General features: G+C 41.9%; 3 protein-coding genes across 7 annotated transcripts; 2 read left to right on the top strand and 1 right to left on the bottom strand.

Moving 5' to 3' along the window:
- Positions 1–141: 141 nt before the first annotated feature.
- LOC132788902 (protein LSM14 homolog B-A) lies at positions 142–4,971 on the bottom strand. Of its 5 annotated transcripts, none has more exons than XM_060796571.1 (7): positions 4,410–4,971; positions 2,910–3,380; positions 1,870–2,429; positions 1,567–1,788; positions 1,272–1,501; positions 837–1,207; positions 142–772 (listed from the first exon to the last, which is right to left on the bottom strand). In XM_060796571.1, the coding sequence occupies exons 1-7, from the start codon at positions 4,528–4,530 to the stop codon at positions 765–767; spliced, it is 1,983 nt and encodes a 660-aa protein (XP_060652554.1). In that variant the 5' UTR covers positions 4,531–4,971; the 3' UTR covers positions 142–764. The 5 variants fall into 5 exon arrangements, with proteins under 5 accessions (XP_060652554.1, XP_060652553.1, XP_060652552.1 ...); XM_060796570.1 differs by having other exon boundaries at positions 1,567–1,797; XM_060796569.1 differs by having other exon boundaries at positions 1,870–2,441; positions 4,410–4,970.
- Positions 4,972–5,461: 490 nt separating this feature from the next.
- Positions 5,462–12,300, top strand: LOC132788899 (citron Rho-interacting kinase). Its single transcript, XM_060796564.1, is given in 9 exon segments — positions 5,462–5,859; positions 5,916–6,154; positions 6,216–6,566; positions 6,646–7,025; positions 7,027–7,339; positions 7,341–8,027; positions 8,409–9,911; positions 10,185–10,380; positions 10,440–12,300. Coding segments are annotated over 9 exon segments (5,517 nt in total). The 5' UTR covers positions 5,462–5,600; the 3' UTR covers positions 12,029–12,300.
- Positions 12,301–12,856: 556 nt separating this feature from the next.
- LOC132791044 (zinc finger protein 160) lies at positions 12,857–15,464 on the top strand. The gene is made up of 2 exons (XM_060799825.1): positions 12,857–13,522; positions 14,434–15,464. The coding sequence occupies exons 1-2, from the start codon at positions 13,028–13,030 to the stop codon at positions 15,085–15,087; spliced, it is 1,149 nt and encodes a 382-aa protein (XP_060655808.1). The 5' UTR covers positions 12,857–13,027; the 3' UTR covers positions 15,088–15,464.
- Positions 15,465–15,671: the final 207 nt, after the last annotated feature.

Raw genomic sequence — 15,671 nt, forward strand, 5'->3', positions numbered from 1 at the left:
AAGTTTTAAATGCTAGTAACGCTTTGAATTAATTTATTTATGTCGTATGCCCACATGCAAGTAAGTATAGTTGTTTGTTGTTCTTGTTGTTGCTGTTATTTTTTCGAACGTAGACTTTTGTTTCGATTTAAAATATATATATATATAAACATGTGTGAATTGCGTTTTATTTTATGTTTCGGGAATTCCATGGATTTAATGTTTTTTTCTTTCCTTTAATTTCATAATTTGCGACTCCTAGAGTTTGTTTTGTTTTTCGGTAACTTTTCATACTTATGTTTAATATTTTTCTTCACATTTATTACTAAGTATATGGTAGAGGTGTGTATGTTCTTTCTCACTATCAAGTGCTGCCTTGCTAGGTACGTTGTTTTGCATGCCATTTAACACAAAATGAAAAACCTAAACATAATTTCCATATGGCTGCTTTCCAAACGCTTTCGATCATATTGAAGAGAGCAAAGCAACACGGTGGGCGGGCACAAGGGCGCGCAGGACGTCAATGAGCGTTACAACACTAAGTAAAATTTTACAATTATTTTGTTTTTGCCGTTTAAGATCCATAACTCCATAACATTATGTTGTTGTTGTTCCTGTTGTTGAATCGGTTATAAGAGCCTTTTTGTCGTCGATCGGTCGAGTCGCTTGATTAGCTTTTATTCGGGTGTAACTACCTCGTTTTTTGTTATTTTTTTCTTCTTTTTTTTGAGTAGGACAGTGGTTATTTTGTAAAGTTGGGGCAAGGAATTTCCACTTGTGCGACATTATTGAGCTGCAAAAGTTAAGCAAAGTTAGCAATTGTTTGTGAAAGTAAATGAAAGAGTTTGTTGACATACAAACTGCCGCCACTTGTTGCGTCTGCTCCGTATGCGTAGTTGCTGCCGTCTTCGTTGCTGCGACATTGGATGCCGTGGTGTCCGTGTTGCCGGTACCTGCGGCACCTCCTGCTGCATTGTTGGCCGCCTTAAGAGCAGCAGCTGAACTACCGTTTCCATTGGTAACATTGGTATTCTGACGTGGATTGCCACCGCCATTATTATTATTACGATTGTTGCTACGGTTGCGATAATTTCCGCCGCCTCCGCCCATGCGATAGTTGTTGCGATTGTAGCCTGGTGCGCCGCCATAGCCAGAGTTCATGCCACCGTTACCGGCACCGCCGCCCATTGAGTTGCCATTGTTGTAGTAATGGTTGCGCCCTCGGTAGCTAGTGTCAATATCAATAAATTAGAATTTGCTTGATAGCAGCAGAATCAGCTGTGCAAGCTCACCTGCCACGACGAGTCGACGAAGCGCCAAACGTTTCAGTATTCAATTTGCGCTCCTGACGCCAGTCGCTCTTCTTGTTCTTGCTGCGATCCTGGGCAGCTTCGCATGAGATGTTGTCAAAGAATGATTTGGTCGCATCATAGCCCACATGCACATCCTCATCCTCAGGCTCGTGCTCACCAGCGCCAGTCTCATTGCCCGAATCATCCTTCTTGTCAGTCTCTCCATTCAACTGTTTACAAAAATGACATCCCACAGTTATATAAGGTATTAGAGTGAAATGATATGTCTTTATACCTGATCAGTAGTGGTAGTTGTTGTAGTTGTTGTTGTTGATGTTGCAGACGTAGCTGTTGTAGTAGCTGTGGTTTTGTTATTGGCCTCATCACCCACCTTGAGTTTCGCCAATTGCGAACGCAGTTCTTCGAACTTGTTGTTTGCCTGCTCGAAATCAAAGTCACCCTCAAACTTAATCTTGTTGCGAGGCCTGTTCTGATTAGTTGTCTGCATACGATAGCCCTGAAATTGCTGTACATATATAATAACACAATCGAAACCCGAAATCACGTAATGGATATATTTATTTATTTATTTAGTTACCTGATTGGGTCGCGCTGGGCCACGTGCCCCCATACCGCGATTGCCGCGCATCATCATATTGTTGGAATTCTGTGGGCCGCCACGATGCATATTCCATGCACCATTGCCTCCTCCTCCGCCGCCTCCGCGCTGCTGTTGCATGGCATTGCCACCTCCGACTGCACCGCGATTACGCTGTTGATTGTTGTTGTTGTAATTGTTGTAATTATTATCCAATTGACGGCCTGAATCACGGCGATCACGCTGCTGCTGCTGTTGATGTTGTTGCTGTTGCTGTTGTGGATGGGCGTGATTGTAGAAATCGTTATTGTTATGGTTGTTCCTCTGCTGTTGCATATTCGGGCCAGATCGCTGCTGCTGTTGATTCTGTTGCTGCTGCTGGTGGTTTTGGCGCTTATGTCCGGCATCGCGCGCATTGTTACCACCACCAAGACCTTGCAATGAATTCTGCTGCTGTTGATGCAGCTGCTGTTGCTGGTTGTGCTGCTGGGTCATATCGGCCGTGGGACTGATAATCAGGCTAATGGGTGTTGTTGAACGCGATGCGCTCGCCAGCATATCTAAAACGGAAACTTTTCCATATAAACAGGAACAGTGCACAAATTTTGTTTATATTAATGTGTGTCTTGTGTGTGTGTGTTTGCAGGTGTGTTGATGTGTGTGTGTGTGTGATAGTCATTAGCCTCCATTAATACTAACCAAACAATAAGACGATTACTATCTCCAGAAATCTTTCCATCTTTTCTACAAGCTAATTGCTTGTATTTGAAATTATAAAATTGTCCAAATAGTCGCTTCAGCTTTTATTCTAAACGTTAAACAGTTTTTTGTATTTTGAGAATCATAAGATTATATAAAGCGTCGCACGACTCGCTTTATTTTAAAATTTGCCGATTTTTTTTTTGTATTATATAAATGTAGCTGTCGCAGGTGAAATAAATATTTTGTTTCGAAGCCTACTTGGATTGTTTGGTTATTATTTAATGGACTGTAGGTTAAGTGACAGTTCCTTAGTTTAAGACAATTGTTGCAAAGCTTACTTGGTTGTTTCTGCTGCTGAGGCTTCTGTTGCTGCTGATTACCGCCGATGTTCATGAAGGGTCCACCACCATTGCCAGGTGCTCCAGCGCCAGGCGCCAACGATCCGGGGCCGAGACTTGGAGCTCCCAATGCGCCGAAGGGGTTGCCACCGTTGCCAAAGGCATTGCCTGGTGCTCCGCCCGATGCGCCGCTATTGTTGCCACCCATGGATGGAGTCGCATGCTGTTGTTGTTGTGGCTGCTGCTGTTGTTGCTGTGGTGCGTTCATGGGGAAATGTTGGGGCATCACCTGGGGACCATTCTGCAACTGTGCTTGCATAATAGCCGGGTCATTGTGGTGCGGTAGCGTATGATTGTTGACAACGCGAATATCTTTGATGTCGGAGCCCCGAAATAGAATATAATCATAGATCTGCGATTGCGGCGCTATTTGAAACTGAGTGTCACGATCTTCGGTGCCAAAGGAGCGCACTGTTTAATTGGAGAAAGGGGAGCAAAAATAAACATGCTTTAGTTTGTAGATGGATTGATAGTTTTTATTATAACCTCAATACAAAAAAAAAAAATTGGAATATAATGATTCAGATTTAAAGATTTTCAATTTGAATTCATGAAAAAATGTTTGCCTATTGGAATAAGTTATGTTAATAATATTGCTGCTAATTATTTTAATTAATTGCTCTAAGAACACTGACGATTATTTCTGCTTCGTGCGTGAGGATCACGTGTGCATTATTGTACTGCACTTTGTTTTCGTTTTCCATTTTGACCTCTGCATTCGCTAACGGTACTTGCTTAACCCTGGCGCCAAAAATTTTGCAACAATTTTTGATTGCTTGCCGAACTATACTCACACATGCACACATATTTACTTTCAACCGTTCACCCAAACATGAGTATGTGAGAATATGTGCTAGTGCAATTGCAAATAAAAATACACCTACACACACGCATGTACAGCAAATGTGTGTGTGTGTACATATTTATTTTGAAGCGTGCATACATACGTACACATGCAAATGAGAAAGTAAGCAAGTATGTATGTATATATGTATGTAGGTACATCATAATGTAATGCATGGGGATGCAAGAGCAACACTGTACAACCCGAAGCTCTATCTCTGCTCTGACGACCGACAGCAGCATCTGAGCTTCGACAACATGACAAACAAAAAAAGCATAAGGGAGAGGGAGAGAGCGCAATTGAGAGAGAGCGAGTTGTCGACTGCCGCCGAGTGCCCGCTCTTTGGGCGATTACTGTAAAAACTAACTGAAGCAGCCAAAAACGTGAACACAAAAAAAGTTCATAGAAACCATTTTCTTTTTACCGTTTTTTTTTAGTTTTAAAGCACACGTTGTACACCCACGCATTTTGCATACATATATACTTATGCATGCATCTATGCAAATGCAAGAGTGTATCTCTATTTTTTACACTGTAAAAATTATACCCTATATAAAGTGTATATACAAATAATATGGGGGGGAAACAATACTTACCGCTCGACAAAGCGATGGTACACTCCTGAGGGTCTACCGTATACAAGCGGCCTTCATATCTGATGTCAGCTTTCGAAATTAGGCTGATTTTGGAGCCCAACTCCGGTAATCCGCCACTCATCTTTTTGATTTTCAATCGCACGTATTAATTCTCGATTATAAATCACCAACAAAGTCTTCGAATGAAATAAAAAAGAACTGTTTCTCTTGGCCGACAAAAATCGTCGACGAATCGTAGAAATAATGAAGTAAAGCAAACAATTATAACGAGCGCGACGTTGCCCCGTTTGACGAGCGAGTTGAGTTGCCTGCTGCTGCTGCCTGCAGTTTCAACCTTTCGACGTTGACAAGAGCAGCAAGCACGCAATAACTTTCCAAGTTTCCAATTCAAAATGTCGGCTTTTTTACTTTCAATTGACAGCTTTCTAATGTGTTCAGTTTTATGCACAATTCGAACAATTAATTGAACCAAAAGAATAAATTAGTTAAAATGTACAATTTTTGCAATTCGTAATGTGGAAAATTTTCACCTTCCGTCTGCAAAAACCTACCCGTCGAAAGTGGAAGAAACTCGAACGAACAACCACACTCGCTGCTTTCGATAGTGTTGCACAACGCACTGAAGTGGGGCTGCATAAACAAAAATGGCTTCAAAAATGTAGCATTTATTTTAATAAAATCCCAATTGTACTGGATATACACAAAATATTAAATAAATGAACAATTTTCTTTCAGTTATTATAAGAAGTATTTCTTTATTTTGACTCCCAATGAAACAATACAACAGCGACAATATTGATGTTGCATTAACAGTGTGACCATTTTTAAACAGTTTAAATAAATCGTTAGACTAGATACATAAAATAATATTAACAATAGGTCCCAGAGGAACTTCGTACAGAAATTGCTTTTTAATAAAATGTGATAATTTCTAGGTAAATTTGTTGTCTAGTGACGAAACCAATTCAAACTAGACAATCATCAACCTGGTATATTTCGGTATATTTTCCGACTTAAAGTGATGTATTTTGAAATTTCAATACGGTCACCTCGTACAACATTCAAAACGTTGAATTCTCAACTGCGCGTCGCTTGTGTTTTTCTCAATGGCTTCCTTGTGTTTGAAATATTAAAATACACGTTTTAATTTATGCAGTTTAAATTTCGATTAAGTTCAAAATAAACAATAAAATGCCGCCCCAACGCGATCCAATTAGTGTGCGCACAACGCGTCTCAATAATTTAATTCTCGGCAAAGGAGTTGGCGCCATTCAAAAGCCATTGGGCGCCACAAGACGCAGCATTGTGCCCATTAGCACCACAAGTGCAGCTGTCGCTGAGGCCGTGTGCAGGGAAGGACTGCTCGATGCCTTCTGTCTGCTGTACAATGAGTGTGACAAGGAGACGCTCAAAAAGCGCGATCGCAACATTGCAGAATTTGTGACCAAGTGTAAGTTAGAAATCGGATTCCAGCATTGTTTGTTATTATTACTATTGTTATTGTAGTTCGTCCCATCGTTGAGGAGACGCGTCAGTTACGGGTGAATGCCGATGATTTTGTGATCAAGGCATTGATCGGCAAAGGATATTTTGGCAATGTGCATTTGGTTGTGGAACGTCAAACCTCGGATGTTTATGCCATGAAAAAGATAAAAAAATCCATGGTAACCACATCACAAGTGGAGCGCGATATTATGTCTCGTCGTAACTCTGAGTGGCTTACCAATTTACAGTACGCCTTTCAGGTGAGTTTCTCTTATATTCTCCATTTAAATATATATATTTACCTTGATATACCGCTTGCAGGACAATGACAACTTGTATTTAATCATGGAGTATTTACCTGGTGGGGATCTACTCAGCTTAATGTCACGCCATGGCCCCTTTGATGAGGATCTGGTGCGTTTCTATCTAGCCGAGCTGACCTTGGCTCTGCACACACTTCACAACATGGGCTTTGTGCATCGCGACATTAAGCCCGAGAATATTCTCATCGATCGCTTTGGTCACATAAAGCTGGCGGACTTTGGCAATGCCGCTGCCTTAGATCGCGATGGTCATGTGCTCAGTCTTTCGCCTGTCGGCACACCAGATTATATTGCTCCTGAGCTCTTGCAGACCATATCTACATATAAGCTCTCCAAATCCATGCATGACGTGAGTTTAATTGTATGATTTTATGGTGTGAACAATGTGTAGACAAGATTCTTATTCAATTTTGTGATTTCTTGAGCAGGTGAGCTGCGATTATTGGTCCATGGGCATCATTGGTTACGAGCTCATCTGCGAGATAACGCCCTTCCATGAAGACAATGTCCATGAGACGTACTCTAAGATACTCTCGCATTGCGAGGAGAGTCGCCTTAAGGAGATTATTAACTTTCCCAGCGATTTAAAAATCTCTAGCAATCTCAAGAGTCTCATATGTTCGCTGGTCACAAATCCAACGAATCGTCTGTCGTATGAACAGATTGTAAAGCATCCCTTCTTTGAAACAATACAGTGGAGCACAGTTCGCTCCCAGGTGCCGCCAATTATACCCACTATTAAGTCGGATGACGACATCTCCAACTTTGAGGATGGCATTCGGCATAAGGCACGCAGAGAGCAGCAAACGAAAAAAATCGCTGACTTCGAATATGAAATCGAATGATTTTAGTGGCAAAGATTTACCTTTCATTGGCTACAGCTTTGTGCATATGGAAAATGACGCCATTTCAGGCGATGATTCGGAATCGTCACGCAACGCAAAGCTACAGGAAAAACTGAGGAACTTGCAAACGAAATTAAAATCACATGAAACTGAAATTCTAGTGCTCAAACAAGATTTGCTTAGAGCACAGCAGGCTCTTAAAAAGACAGACGGCAAATCGCAGGTTGTTCTAGAGGCCAAAGCTGAAATCAAGAAATTGCAGCAGATTATCAAGGAAAAAAACCATGGAGCTAAGCACTTGCAAGACTCAAATCAAGACGCTGCAGAGTTCGGCCAAGATTGACGAGGAGATGTGGTCGAAAAAGGAAGCCACAATCACAGACTTGTTGCGCTTGAATCGACAGAAATATGAGGAAGCAAAGATTGCCTCCGAGCAGCGCTATGAGAAACAGTTGGCAGAGAAGAAACAGGAGCTCGCAAGTACTACACAGAAACTGGAAGCGCGTGAACTGGAGTTTCATGCGAAGAGCGATGAATGCAAGCATCTGACAGACAAGTTGGACAATTACAAGGAGATGCTAAAGCAACTAAAGGAGCAGAACAACAAAGCCGAGAAGAATAACGAGCAACAGGTCAATCATTTGAGGGATACCTATGAGAACAAGATGACGGAACTGCGCCACAAGCTGCGAGATTCGCAGGACACGCATCGACGCATGACTCTGGAGCTGCAGGACATACGCACAGAGTTAGATGAATCCATAAGCTCGAGCAAGTCAACGCAGGAAGCCAAACACGCCTCGGAGCGCAGCATTGAGGAGTTGCTGCAGCGCCTCAACAGCGAAATTTCGGCGAATAACGAGTTGCGTGCTGGCAAATCTTTGCTGGAAACTCAGCTTAATAATGCCAAAAAGGAAGCTCAAGAGATGCAAACCGAATGTGTGCGCTTGGAGCGGGAACTGCAGGTAGGAAAATATATTTAATTATTTTTTATAAATTTGACTTGTAGAAGATAAAGAAGTTTTACCATTGTCTTATCTATCGAGCTAAATTTTCAAGGCGCAAAATTTGTGTTACATCGATAAAATTCGAATTAAGAGTGACACTTTAAAAATTGTGTTTGCTATCTTGGTCTAGATAAAAATCGTATGCTAAATGGTTTTTTGGAGTTGTGTTAAAATAATTAATAATATGCTAAATGGTTTTTTGGAGTTGTGTTCAAATAATTAATAATATTATAATTTTAACTAAAAATTACTGTTTTCTTTTAGATTACTTTAGAATCTCTCTCTCTTTTTTGGTTGGAGTACATCTCTAGTTTATAATTATATAATTTTATATTACAGCTCGCAGAGTGTCGCTGCAATTTGGCAGAATCGTCGCTAGCATCTCAAACATCTCCATATGAAACAGCGCCAGGTTCGTTAACCGAACTTCATGCCATAGAGGATCAACTGCGTGCCGATCTCGCTGTGGCCAAGGAAGGTGAATGCGTGCAAAAGACACGCGCCGATCAACTTCAAGAGCTGGTCAACAAGCTGGAACAAATGCTGGAGCGTTTCAACGAGCAGAGTTTATCGCCAATGAAGTCGCATGGAGGTTCCCATCATGGCAATACTGCTGTGGGCGACATGCTGGAACGACAGAATGAGAAACTGGAGGATAAACTGACCGCAGTGCGCGAGCAGATGATTGTGGAGCGTCAGGCAGCGCGCACAGCGAATCTCTCATTATGGAAAGTAGAGAAGCAATTGGAGGAAGCATTCGCTGAGAAGAAATTGCTTGCGCGTCGCATGGAGCTGACCGAGGATCGCGTCAAGAAAGCCCAAAACGAACGCGACGAGGCGCAGCGCGCGCTCAAATCCTCCCAGGACGAATTCCGACAACGCGATGCTCGCATCGAGGAGCTGAAAGGCGAGTTGGCAGCAAGTAAGCGCGATGTTCTCAAGGAACATCGTATGTGGGAAAAGGCCGAGCAGGAGCGCATGAAGTGCAAATCGGAGATCATTGAGCACTTGGCCAATGTGCACAAACTCGAGCAGCAGGCCACGGAACTGCGCCAGAAATTGCAACAAACGCAGCTGCGTTGCGATGGCTTAGGACTAGAGCAGAAGCGACTGCAACGGGAGCTGCAAGAGGAGCGTGAACGTGGCGTTGTGGTGGGCGAAGGCAGCCAGGCATTGCAAGCGGAGATTAAGCAGTTGACGGACAACTTTCAACGTTTGAAATACGCATGCAGCATTACGGACAATCAGTTGACCGAAGTGGAGGCCATGCTGGAGACGGAGCAACAGCGCAACAAGAAGCAGCAAACCCAACTGGAAGCCTGCCACGACAAGTTACGTGAACGCAACGAACAGTTGAGCGAAGTGCGCAAGGAACTCGCAGTGCAAGAGTCGGGCAAACGTCTGGCCGAGCAGCGTGCTCAAGTTCTCAGCGTAGAGCTGGACGAGCTTAAGCAGAATTTGCAGCAGTTGCAAAAGAAACTGATTGCCCAGCAAGGACAGCTGGTGGAGCAGACGAATGCTTTGTTCGGTGCTCAGGAGCGCACAGATCAGCTGGAAACACAAAGCGCCAATTGTCAGACTCAGAACTCAGAGTACGAGCGTGAACTCTATCAGCTCAAGGAGGAGAATGCGCGCATTTTGAGTGACCTATTCCACAGCAGAGATGAGGTGTGCCATCTGCAGCAGGAATTACAGCAGCTGCAAGAGGTACAAACTGGGCTGCACAGCGAGATCGATGAGCTGCAGAACACTCTGCAGGAGAAGGAGCAATACTTTGTGCAGCGCGACATCAAGTCAATGGCAACGTTGGCTCAGCACAAGAAATTGATTGACTACTTGCAGGTAAAATTAGTCGAATTCTTTTTGAGTTTAAGTTGTACCAATATTAATTTTTTCCTTTTTAAAATCCGACACTTTTGAACGACTTCCAAAATTACAACTTTAAGACAAAAAACAGATGTTAATATTGAATGAGTTAACATTTCTCTGCATCTGTTTTTACTAGTTAAAGTAAACCTGCATTAAACAAGTGTCGAATACTTAAGTTAACTATGAATATTAATCACTGCAGTTGCTCTTAGCTAATTAAATAATATATTAACTATTCCATTGCAGCTCAAAGTTGAAGACTTATCTGCCAAGAAGAAAAAAACGCTGGCCGATAAAATTTTTGGCTCCAGCAGCAATGCCAAGGAGAACATCTCGCCCAATGATGTGGAGTCCTCGATTCTATATCGCGCGCTCAAGGAGGAGCTGCGTCGCGAGCAGAAGCACTCGAAGACGTTGCAGGAGCAACTCGACCAGTTGAATGGTTAGCAGCAGACGGCATAAAATAAACGAACAATTGTAAAATTTAACTCTGTATTTTAGGTACAGCTTTGCTGCGATCGCCAAGCAAATCAAATGGGCACAGCGAGGACAAGAAGTCGCGTCCTGCCAGCATCGCTGTCGTGCCGCGTTCGCCACTCAAAGAGAAAGAACAGACGCAACTGAAACGTGCCGTAAGTCAAGTGGAAGTCAAAAGCAAATCCAAGTCACCGCAGAAGCAGCAGCAAGCACAGCCAACACATCATCGCTTTGAGTTGGCGCTGCACGAGTCGAAGCTGGACAAGATGAGTTGTCTGGCCTGTGAGCAGTTGATTATTGTGGGCTCACCTTATTGGCGTTGCAAGGAATGCAAGGAGGTTGCACATCGTAAATGTCGCTCTAATGTCAGCGAGTCATGCGGCAGCAAGGTGACTCCGACGGCGCCTTCGATCGTCAATAGTTGCGAAGAACTGCAAGCGCTGAGCAGCGACACCACTGAGAGTGAAAAGAGCTCAAATGACGACTACTTGGGCGCATTGGTGTACAATGGTGCAGTGCAGCAGTCGGGGGAAACCATTGAGATCAATTGCGCCTATGAAATTGTGGAACAAAAGATCTTGCTGTTTGGTTGCAACAATGGTTTGTTTGCCTACAACGTGGAAACCCAGCGTTTGCTGCATATTGCTGGCATTGAGAGCGTCAGTTATGTGTCCATCTCCACACGCCTGGCTAAGGCAATTATGGTGGGCGCCAGTGGCGAGAAGCTCTACCAATGCGACTATCGACAGCTGGAGACACGTTGTCAGAGCGCTATTCCTTGCCAAAAACCATCGCTGGAGACGTCGGTAATTGAGCTGCCTTTTGCCAATCGCACGGCCAGCGAAAAGTGGAAACTTGTGCAGATCTCCAATGAAACCGAGAACGCTCTGGATTCGGTGGCCATTGCAGCGACTTCCTCGCGCATTGTCATACTCAAATATGATCTGAAGCTGCACAAATTCAAGCCTGTGCGTGCTTTGGACACTGCCACGCCCGTGACCTCGATCTTCTATACACGCCATTCGGCTATTGTCAGTTCGGATAAGTTTTACGAAATCGATCTCGATAATTATGCGGCCGAGGAGTTTATTGATCTGGCGGACAAGTCGCTGCAGCACACGATCAAGTGTCAACCTTTTGTTGCCGTACGCATCTCACGACAGGAATTCCTGCTCTGCTTTGCCGAATGTGGCGTGTTTGTGGATGAATTTGGCTGCCGTTCACGTCCCTATGACTTGAATTGGATCTATGCGCCAACTGGTTTCGTGTATCGTGAACCTTTTCTCTATGTTTCGCATTATCAGCATGTTCAGGTGATGCGTCTGCAGCGCTCCTACAGCAAACAGCTGGCCAGCGGTCTCAATGCGGACAGCAATGATGCTCCCGACATGCAGCGTTTGTACTTACCTCATTATATGCCCACCTTGCTGACCTCGAGTGGCGACACAAATGCTTATACGTTGTCCATAGATCAGCAGTCTGGTGTCCAGCAGATCTATCATCTGGATGTTCTGCAGGCTTTCAAACATAAGCTTAATGTTTCCATGGAAACCATTTCTTCGGTGGCCACGTCTGTCACACTTGGCTCCATCATGACCACAGATAGCGTTTAAGTTTCATATGTCTACATTTAGGAATCTTTTGTATGTCCTATGTCATATAGTATTTATCGGTTAGTTGTCATACTCATTTAATTTGAACATTTATCTTAAATTTTTGTACGTTTTGGAAAGAAAAGTTTAATCAAATATGTGTATAAAACATATAAAAATGACAAGTTTTAATTATTTACTTTAAATACAAATATTCGTGTATTAAAAAGCATGATTTAATTTGAGGTCTTGAAATGTTAATAACCTTTGTACGATTTTTAAATAAACATAAATATAACAGCTTGAAATCTCTTATTTGTTAATTTACTCGATCAATTTAAAAGCCATTAAGGTAAGTACAAATGAAAATGTAAAAGCTTGCCATTTTTTTTTTATTTGATCAATTTATTAGCAATTCAGGTGAACAGAAACAAAAATTTAATATGTGCTTGGAGCTTATTTTGGAATTATAATTTACGCCGAGTAAATCAATTTTCCTTCAATTTATTGTAGTTCTTTATTAATTTCTTTTTACAAAGAATCAAGTTTTAAAATCTTAATAATGATCGCTATGCATTTAAATATTTTCATAAATATTTAAATAACTTGCCAGTCAACTTGAAAGGAAATAAAAATCTTTAATCCAATTAAATGAACTTATAAATTTAAAGTAATGGCAACCTGTTTGAATTGTAGCCGTTACACGCGACACCCTGTGTTGGCAGGCTAGGACCGAAAAGCTTATCACCACACCGAATCGCCCTGTGATACATAACAGTTTTTTTCAATCGACAGCAGCGGCGCCGACGACAGCAGCAGCGACATGAGCAGCATCTAATAAGCTTTTATTATCCAGCGCAGTGAAAGCCCAAGCAGCGGAGGGCACGGGCGTCGCTGTCGCTGTCGTCGTCGTCGCCGTGGTGGTCGACGTTGGGCTTTTGTTATTGTTTTCGGTGATTGCGAGTAATTGAAGTCAATTTATAGCAGACCGGTTAGCGCGAATGCAGCCTAAAACCAACGATGTTTAAATCAGAACGAAATTCAAGCGCGTGCCGCGCACTTGCAGATACAACTACAACTACAAACATAATTGAACCTACCTCTGCCTGTAATTCCTTGAGCAGAATGTCACTATGTCGTGCTTGCCTCGTGCTGCTTGGCAGCCAAGATGTGTCCTATGATTTGTGCCGTGAAAAAGATTTAGCTGTCAAGTTCTTGGGTTGCATGGGAAACCGAGCGAAAGGATTCCCTCAGGCTCTGCTGGACAGCAGCTTGAGCTGCAATGTTGTGCTGCAGTGCATCTGTGAGTGCTGTTATCAGTTAGTGCAAAAATTCCATGATTTCCAATGCATGTGCGAGGAATCCCAGCGAAACTTTGACAAAATTATGCTACAAGTGAATGCCAAGGATGTGGAGGAAATTCAGGAAAATACTATTGTTGAAACGTCGCTGGAGTCCCCTAAGAATGTGGAAGAAATTGCTCAGATTCAATCATCGCTGGTTATCGAAGAAATCGTAAGTGTTTGTTGCTAGGAAGTGCATGTGTGGGTGTGAGTGTGTACAAGTTCGGCACAATCTAATCGCATGTTCTTGATTAGCATCGCCTAATTATGATTGTATGTGCTCACTGTAACTGTAAACTATATATGTTTGTGTGTATGCACATTCGATACGGAAGACAACATTCACATGCATACATATTTGTATATGTTTGACATTAAACACTTTATTGGCGTGAGAACATTTGTTGATATTTTTATACTACCTCTCACATATGTATGTTTACTTTATGGAAATGTGCACACACACATACAAAACATAGATACGGATGGTTTTGTTTTTTTTTTATGGCAGCTTTGGAAGCTTTTGCCGCGCGCTTTTCAAAAGGATTGATAACGCGACCACATTTATGACCAGTGTTGATAAATCATTTATGGCGCTTCTATCTGTATACAATTGTGCAGCAGCAGGATTCAATTAAGTGTGTGAATAACTTTGCATACACACACAATAAAACGCCAAATGAAATTTGTAGTTGTATTTTACTATTGTCCCTGACCTATATAATTATGCAATATACCAACTCCGTTATCATTGTTTATGGGAGGAATATTTTTGCTTAATTCTTAGCTATGAGACTTGAAAGACTTGATTAATCATATCCATCATACGCACTGTTGCCAAAACTAGAATGATGAAATCCTCCTATTAAAAACAATAAAATTGTTCATAATATATAATACAAATCAACTCTTTAAATTTATGTTTTATTGATTACCTTTTTAAGAAAATTTGTGTTTCTTACACCTGTTACTTAAACTTGGTTTAATTCTTAGATTGGTTAATTTATTATTATTTATGTGGTACATCATTAGGTAATCGCTCCTTCTCGCACCTAAATGTAATGCACTAATTTTTACTTGCAGGAAAAAGTCTATATCGTAGAAGATGAAACCGCCAAGGAAACGTTGGGTAAGGAGCGGATTCCCACTTCCCAACGAGCCCGTGGCGTACGCAACAAAACGGAATGTCACATCTGCGGACGTGGCTTCTACAAAATGTCCTTGTACGAGGCGCACATGCAGAAGCATCGCGGCGAACAGCCCTACAAGTGCACCTTTGATGAATGCGGAAAGACATATGCACGAGCCAATTTGCTGACTGCTCATCTCCGCGAGGTTCATCAGAACAGCACAAGGATTTATGCCTGCCTCGAACCCAATTGTAACAAGGTTTACACGGCGGCACGCAGTCTCAACTATCACATACGGCGGGGTCATCGCAAGGAGGAGTCGAGTGCTGCACACATTTGTGACAAGTGTGGAAAGTCGTATGGTCGCCGAGCTCACCTTACACGTCATCAATGGGTGCACAAGAGCAAGGGCGAGCGAAAGTTTGAGTGTAGCTATTGCACACAGCGTTTCTATACGAATCAGAATATGAAGGATCATCTAAAGCGACGTCATAGTCATAAGCCAGCTTTGCGTTGTCGTCGTTGTGGACGCATCTTTGAATCTCGCGCTGCGCTGAGCAATCACACTATGAAGAAGCATGCGAAACTGCGAAACAAAATGAAATGAAGCGGGATAAATTTATGATAAGAACATTTTACTGATCAATTATTTCGCTTTTATTTATATTGTATATAGTATGTGATTTCAATAACTCTGCTTTACTAACGAAACTTTGTTACAATGTAAAAAGTACAATCCATTGAAATACTAAAAAATTTTCTTATATTTTTGTTATTTTCTTTTCGAAAGTCGGCTGATTTTAAAGTAAATACATATACGAAAAGTGACAGTTGTTTTGTTTTTTAAGGGGGAATCGATTTGGGGAGGTTTACTATAAAATTAGCTAACATTCACATAATAATGCTTGGGGCTTGGGCTTGCAACAAGATAATCTGTTATTATCTCGAAATCAGTACAGAACAGATGTCTTGGCACAAGCCCGCCTTACAATAATCGTAGTTTGAAAATCATTTGTAAAAAAAACAATTAACTAAAACTTTTGCCTTAAGCTTAATGAAACAGACGGTATTTTTTTTAGTTATTTTAGATTTGAGAATTACATACATACCACTTTACATTATATAAATTTAATAATTTGTTGTAAAAATAATTGAAAAATTGAATTGCATCTATAAAAATGACAGTTGAGG

The sequence above is a fragment of the Drosophila nasuta genome, chromosome 3, assembly GCF_023558535.2.
Source record: "Drosophila nasuta strain 15112-1781.00 chromosome 3, ASM2355853v1, whole genome shotgun sequence".
NCBI lineage: Eukaryota > Metazoa > Arthropoda > Insecta > Diptera > Drosophilidae > Drosophila > Drosophila nasuta.